Raw genomic sequence first — 6,970 nt, 5'->3', positions numbered from 1 at the left:
AGCATAGGAAAACAGTCGATTCGCGTAGGTCAGTTGAGAGACATGTCCTCCACAAAGGTATTGGCAGAGCTATTCGAAGGCCTTTATGATATGGGACTCATAACAGCTTACGTATAAGAAGACAGGGAGGACACGTGTTGATGGACAGCGGACACCCACATCAGGTAGTACTACATCTCAAATATCAGAATTAGATCAGGTCAAGATCAGGTTATTCCTGCAGTATGCCGTGTGACCCCCTGGACAGGGTTTGATTCTGTCACCCTGAGGACCACGGCGGAATTGAACCGTGGTATAATATTCACCTGTTCAGGCTGCTGTGCCAAAGTGTGTGTGGGGAGCCAGTGTGGTGTACAGCCCACCGAAGAGTCCGTTTCAGAAGCAGGACCGTTTTGTATTGATTTGATCAAAACAGGATAAAAAAACAACAACAGGGAGTCCTAGTATATGGGACCCTGTTTAATGATGCTCTTGTACTGGACTGGACCTTAACAGCTGCGGTTGGTATTTGCCAGGAGACTAACAACCCCCCCCACCCCCACCCCACCCCACCCCACCCCCAGACCTGACGGTAAAGAAAAGCTGCCTTGGCTTTTGGTTTTGGGCTCACAGCGCGACCTTAAAAAACGTTTGCAGAAAATGGTTTGGGTTGAACCCATTTCTCTTATTTTTCATTCATCTGACTAAAATGTAGTTTACTCCCTTTCCAAATCACTAAACGCTACTATCGGGTTTTTAGTCAGGTTTTATTATTCAGTTGCCATATTACATAATAAAATAAATATGAGTACAGGACGTCAATAATCTGTTTGCTCTCTAGTCATGGCAACTCTAAAATAGTGGGGGGGGGGCGAGAGCGAGGGAAAGAGAGAGCAAGAGAGAGAGAGTGAGAGAGAGAATGAGAGAGAGAGTGGGGGGAGAGAGAGCGTGAGAGAGAGGAGGGGAGAGAGCGAGTGAGAGAGGGAGAGCGAGAGAGGGGGGAGGGGGGAGGGAGAGAGAGAAAGAGAATGAGAGAGGGAGTGAGAAAGAGGGGGGGGGGAGAAGAGAATGAGAGAGGGGGGGAGACAGAGTGAGAGCAAGAGAGAAGGGGAGAGAGAGAGGAGAGAGAGGAGGGAGAGACAGAGTGAGAGCAAGAGAGAAGGGGAGAGAGAGAGGAGAGAGAGAGGGTGGGCGAGAGAGAGAGACGGGGAGAGAGAGACGGGAGAGAGAGAGAGGGGAGCGAGAAAGAGGGGGGAGGGGCAGAGAGAAAGAGAATGAGAGAAGGGGGAGACAGAGTGAGAGCAAGAGAGAAGGGGAGAGAGAGAGGAGAGAGAGAGGGAGAGACAGAGTGAGAGCAAGAGAGAAGGGGAGAGAGAGAGGAGAGAGAGAGAGGAAGGGCGAGAGAGAGACTGGGAGAGAGAGACGGGGAGAGAGAGAGTGAGTGAGAGAGGGAGAGGAGGAGAGAGAGAGAGGGGGGAGAGATCCAGAGAGGGAGAGAGAGGGGGGGAGAGAGAGAGAGAGGGAAAGAGAAAGGGGGAGAGAGTGAGAGAGAGAGAGAGGGCGAGAGAGAGACGGGGAGAGAGAGAGTGAGTGAGAGAGGGAGAGGGAGAGAGAGAGGGGGGAGAGAGTGAGAGAGAGAGAATGAGAGAGAGTGGGGGGGAGAGAGTGTGAGAGAGAGGAGGAGAGAGCGAGTGAGGAGAGAGAGAGGGGAGAGGGAGAGCGAGAGAGGGGGGTGGGAGAGTGAGAAAGAGAGTGAGAGAGAGAGCGAGAAAGAGGGGGGAGGGAGAGAGAGAAAGAGAATGAGAGAGCAAGAGAGGGGGAGACAGAGTGAGAGCAAGAGAGGGGGGAGAGAGAGAGGAGAGAGAGAGGAAGGAGAGAGAGAGTGAGAGAGTGAGTGAGAGAGGGAGAGGGAGAGAGAAGGGGGGGAGAGAGAGAGAGGGAAAGAGAGAGGGGGGGAGAGTGAGAGAGAGAGAATGAGAGAGAGTGGGGGAGAGAGAGTGTGAGAGAGAGGAGGAGAGAGAGCGAGGGAGAGAGAGAGGGGGGGTGGGAGAGTGAGAAAGAGAGTGAGAGAGAGAGCGAGAAAGAGGGGGGAGGGAGAAGAGAGAAAGAGAACGAGAGAGCGAGAGAGGGGGAGACAGAGTGAGAGCAAGAGAGGGGGAGAGAGAGAGAGGAGAGAGAGAGGGAGGGCGAGAGAGACGGGGAGAGAGGAGAGTGAGAGAGTGAGTGAGAGAGGAGAGGGGAGAGAGAGGGGGGAGAGAGAGAGAGGGAAAGAGAGAGGGGGAGAGAGTGAGAGAGAGAATGAGAGAGAGTGGGGGAGAGAGAGTGTGAGAGAAAGGAGGAGAGAGAGCGAGTGAAGAGAGAGAGAGGGAGAGCGAGAGGGGGGTGGGAGAGTGAGAAAGAGAACAAGAGAGCGAGAGAGGGGGAGACAGAGTGAGAGCAAGAGAGGGGGAAGAGAGAGAGGAGGAGAGAGAGGGAGGGAGAGAGAGAGAGACGGGGAGAGAGAGAGAGTGAGAGAGTGAGTGAGGAGAGGGAGAGGGAGAGGGAGAGGGAGAGAGGAGGAGAGATCCAGAGAGGGAAAGAGAGAGAGAGAGAGCAAGAGAGAGAAGGGGAGAGAGCAAGAGAGAGAGGGGGAGAGAGAGAGCGGGAGGGGGGAGTGCGTGTGTGTCTTTGTAAAAGCCAGCAGATCCAGCTCTATTCTGTGTGGTAACAGCAGTAAAAATACTCATGTGCAGTGACGTCTTGACCAAATGAAGGACCACAAGCCCATCTGGACTAGTCCTTCGTCCTCTACACCTGCTTCAGTACATGTAGGGCGGCTGGCCAGTGTCAGCAGGCCATGATAGTGTACACACACAACCATCACTCATGCGTATGGACAACGTCGAGTCTTTAAATCACCTTACAAGTCTACTGACCGTGGGAGGTACATCTGGAACATCTGGAGGAGACCCGCATGAACATGCATACACCACAATGAAGCTCCGACACTCAGCCCGGGATCCTCTGAAGCCGCCGCGCCGACCCCAGGACACAGTAAACGACCATCGGAACACGTTTTTTTTGTTGTTTATTGAGCATACAACATAACCAACAACATTAAATACAAGGAATATCGAATTGAATTGCTTATGTACATCTCAGAAATGACAAGTCAGCTCGCTGCACATAAATTACTTTGAGATGCTCATCTAGTTTTCAAAACTGCAAAAACATCCCGCAAATAGAAATTGAAAAACCTACTGGAACCACACTTTAGACCTTTGCATAAGTTATCCATGATACAAACAACTGAATACTTGATTAGGGGGCGAAATGGAAGAAAAGGCAGCAGGTTTCTATAGTCAGTGCGTACTGCAAGGCCTATGCACTGATGACTCACATGTCACTGACTATTTCAAAACCTTTAGCTGGGTTGGTCGGCTTCTTCCCAGAGCACTTACAAAAAAAACAAGTCTGTCCATTAAAATTCTTCTCACAAATATTTCTTTTTATTCAATTCCCTCCTCGTCTTGTTTGGGACCGCCGGTGCTGAGAGGGGCATCTTTTCCAGAATCCTCTGTTGGCCAAGCTGCTGATATCAGCTCTTCAGCGCACCTGGCCGACTCTCCCTGGCAGGCCGCCGCAGAACTGGGGGAAAGACCTATATCAGGTAACACGTCTCCTAGATAATACTGTGGGTTTTGCTGCTGAAAATAACAGGCTTAATACTGAAAGGGAGAACAAACTCGGGTGCCACAGGAGCAGCGGTGCCAGGTGATCAATAAACTGTAAAGGGGGGTCTCTTCCAGAAACCTGACTGGGGCGGAGTTTTGTGTTGTGGCCTCAATCTCTGTGCTTCTAGTATCTGTCTCTGAGGCCAAGGATGCCAGGAGTTGGGGGTGGCGCCTGTCAGACCGCGGCGTTAGAGATGAAGCGGATCCTCTGGGAATAGACCAGGTCTATGAAATAGAGGATCAGGTTGACGTTAGTGAACACCGCGACAACCAGCTTGCTGTCCCAGGGACACTTCCCCTGCGGGCAGTCCTCGGGGCGAGAGGCGGTGCCGTACTTCTTGTCGAAGCTGAAGATGGGCCAGATCAGCGCCGTGCTGAGGTAGAGGATCACAGAGAAGAAGGTGTAGACGACCACGAAGCGGTCGAAGGGGAACCGCAGGGCGGAGGTTCTCCCCGACACCGTAACCACGACCACTATCACCGTGACGGAGAAGAAGCACAGGCTGTACACCACCACGCAGTACTGCGTGGCAATGAAACGGTTGTACTCGCTGTCGTTGGCCAGCGCCCCGAAGATGATGCAGGCCACGAAACCCTGGACCACCTTGAGGAGACCCGACACAGTGGCCATGTAGCCCACCACTGCTCCTGGCTTGGCCCGGGTCAGGAACACCTCAGCCCCGTAGGGGAAGCAACAAACGCTGGAGGACAACCGTGACAGCGATGCGGTAGTTGCGGACCTCACAGCCTTCCTCGGGGCATCCCGTCCGGAGGAAGTAGACAGGATAGACCACGGAGGCCGTGATGTACATGAGCGTGGCCAGCATGGCGAAGGCCACGGTGAAGTTGTCCCAGGAAATGGGCATGCAGCTGTGGAGCCGGGTGACGTCCATGGCGAACACCACCAGCGTGACGGCGAAGCAGAAGCACCAGGTGAACATGCAGTAGATCCCATAGTTGGCGCTGTAGCCGGCACTGTGGGACACGAGGGCCATTATTGTGCAGCCGAGGAGGAGCTGGGACATGCGGGCCGCACCCAAAGGTGACAGCACCGCCTGCCTTGTTGAGGTAGTGTCCCCCCTTGGCTGTCCATGGTCTCTTCCGTCTCCTCTGTAAATATCGGATTTTGCCAGATGATTTCTTTTTTTTCTGGGACCTCCTCCTCTCTTTCTGGTTGCTCCTGCGGCCTGCTCTTCCCCTTCCTCCGAGACCTCGCCCTTTCCCTGGTTGGCTTTTACAGATGGGGCTTAATTACAAATCTCTGTGAATTTTTCCTTGTGCCCTTTGTAATTACCGCCGTGTGCAGAAGATCAGATTACACAAAGCAAGTGTCCTGCAGAGCTTAGTACAGTACACTTGTTAAGAGCAAGAGGCCGAGTAAGACCTCGGCTTGGAAATATAAGTACTCTAATCTGGTATTTGTATAAATATAATGGTACTGTAGTACAGCGTCAGTGCTGTCCTGGCTGATCTGATAGCAGGTTTAATTTGTATGGCGTCAGATGACGGTTGTCAATACTTATTATCCATTTGTTCCCTTCTCAGTTTTTTTTTGCTACAAACACACTGGCAGTAGTATTGTTGTAGTATTGTCGTGTTGTTTCAGTGAATGAGGCGAGACGTTACCCCGGTCCAACTCAAAGGCCGCCTCGTGTGTCCACAAATGTCTTGTACTGCCCTCGCTGACTCTCTTCAGTCACCGAGTCGTCCGCCGCACCACTCCGAAATACTCAAAGTAAAGTAAGACCACGTCCGGTAAGCCGTCCTCCGCAAGTCATATCCATACGGGGAGCAGACCTCCAACAATGGGCCGCAGTGCAGAACAGGTGGACTCTTCTGTTGTCCTGTCCGTCAGTCGACTCCTGCTTCCGATCGCCGTGGTCCTGGTAAGTCTTCGGCTGCAGGACCCTAATTCCCACGTGAAATAACAGATTTTTTAAAAAATTTTTTTGTTTTGCCTCCTCTCCGTCTCTCTTTGCCTTTGTTTCTCTCCCCTTCCACTTCTCCTGATTTGTTCTCCTACCCTCTCCCTCACACACACATAAACACACCCTCTCTCTCTCTCTCTCTCTCTCTCTCTCTCTCTCTCTCTCTCTCTCTCTCTCTCTCTCTCTCTCTCTCACTCTCTCTCTCTCTCTCTCTCTCTCTCTCTCTCTCTCTCTCTCTCTCTCCCTCTCTCTCTCTCTCTCTCTCTCTCTCTCTCTCTCTCTCTCTCTCTCTCTCTCTCTCTCTCTCTCTCTCTCTCTCTCTCTCTCTCGCTCTCTCTCTCTCTCGCTCTCTCTCTCTCTCTCTCTCTCTCTCTCTCTCTCTCTCTCTCTCTCTCTCTCTCTCTCTCTCTCTCTCTCTCTCTCTCTCTCTCGCTCTCTCTCCCGTGTGCTCAGTCGAACGCTAGGGGTGGTTCTCTAAATTAAAGTTTGTGCCGAGCCCAGGGGTTACAGGCCTCACCAGCTCTATAAATAGGGGGGTCTATATTCCACAGAGGGGTGGGGTGGGAGCCCACATGTCCGCCTGTGTCAGGCGGGCAGGGCAGTGTGAGGAGTCGTATTTCTCAAGGCCCAGGGACACTGAGTCAGAGCTCCCTCGGAGTGAAACTGGCATTTATACACGGTGTAATGAAGGGAAGGAGCCCGAGACTCCCATTACAGCCAGAAATTACATGCAGGTCCGAAGGAGGGGTCCTTAGCGAGTTACAGCAATTTTGAGCTGTGTGCTAGAGGAAAATGAAAACGCATGATCAGTCGCAGAAAATCCTCCGACCTGCTGTGTTAGGGCGCTCTGGCTTTCAGTGGCAAAACTTCATAATTGACCCCTTCGGTCGACCACAAAAACGTGATAAGGGTTTAGTACAGTAAGCTGCAGCTGCTCCTAGGAGGTGTTCGCTGACTACTTATCAGTCTCCGCTCGATATTGATGTCCGTATAACCGACATGAGCAAATGAGACCATCAGTAGGAAGATCAGATACTGCTTCATGATGTTACTCTGCACCTCCTGTCTGGAACTCACTACAAAGGACCTGAAACTGCCTAATGAGATTCTGCTGGAGCACTAGGAAACTTGCACGTGATGGACTCCACTAGCACTTGCACACTTTGGCCTTCGGTATTATTTTAACTGAATTGATTCATTAAGTTTGACATTTTGGGAAGTTATGACGGTGGGGTGGCGGCCCGGTGGCGCAGTGGTTAGCGCGGTCGCCTCACAGCAAGAAGGCCCTGGGTTCGAGCCGCGGGTAGTCCAACCTTGGGGGTCGTCCCGGGTCGTCCTGTGTGTGGAATT

The 6,970-nt window shown here is 52.2% G+C and overlaps 1 protein-coding gene across 1 annotated transcript in view; it reads right to left on the bottom strand.

Annotated features, from left to right (window-relative positions):
• Window positions 1–3,867: 3,867 nt before the first annotated feature.
• LOC130119853 (myeloid-associated differentiation marker-like protein 2) overlaps window positions 3,868–6,970 on the bottom strand; it is a 32,061-nt gene continuing 28,958 nt past the window's right edge. The window contains 3 exon segments of the mRNA XM_056288446.1: window positions 3,868–4,401; window positions 4,403–4,750; window positions 4,752–4,915. Of these exon segments, the coding sequence (XP_056144421.1) occupies window positions 3,868–4,401; window positions 4,403–4,750; window positions 4,752–4,915 (1,046 nt within the window).

The sequence above is a fragment of the Lampris incognitus genome, chromosome 10, assembly GCF_029633865.1.
Source record: "Lampris incognitus isolate fLamInc1 chromosome 10, fLamInc1.hap2, whole genome shotgun sequence".
Classification (NCBI taxonomy): Eukaryota; Metazoa; Chordata; class Actinopteri; order Lampriformes; family Lampridae; genus Lampris; species Lampris incognitus.
The sequence above is the reverse complement of the archived record's forward strand: the minus strand, read 5'-3'. Positions and strand labels throughout refer to the sequence as shown.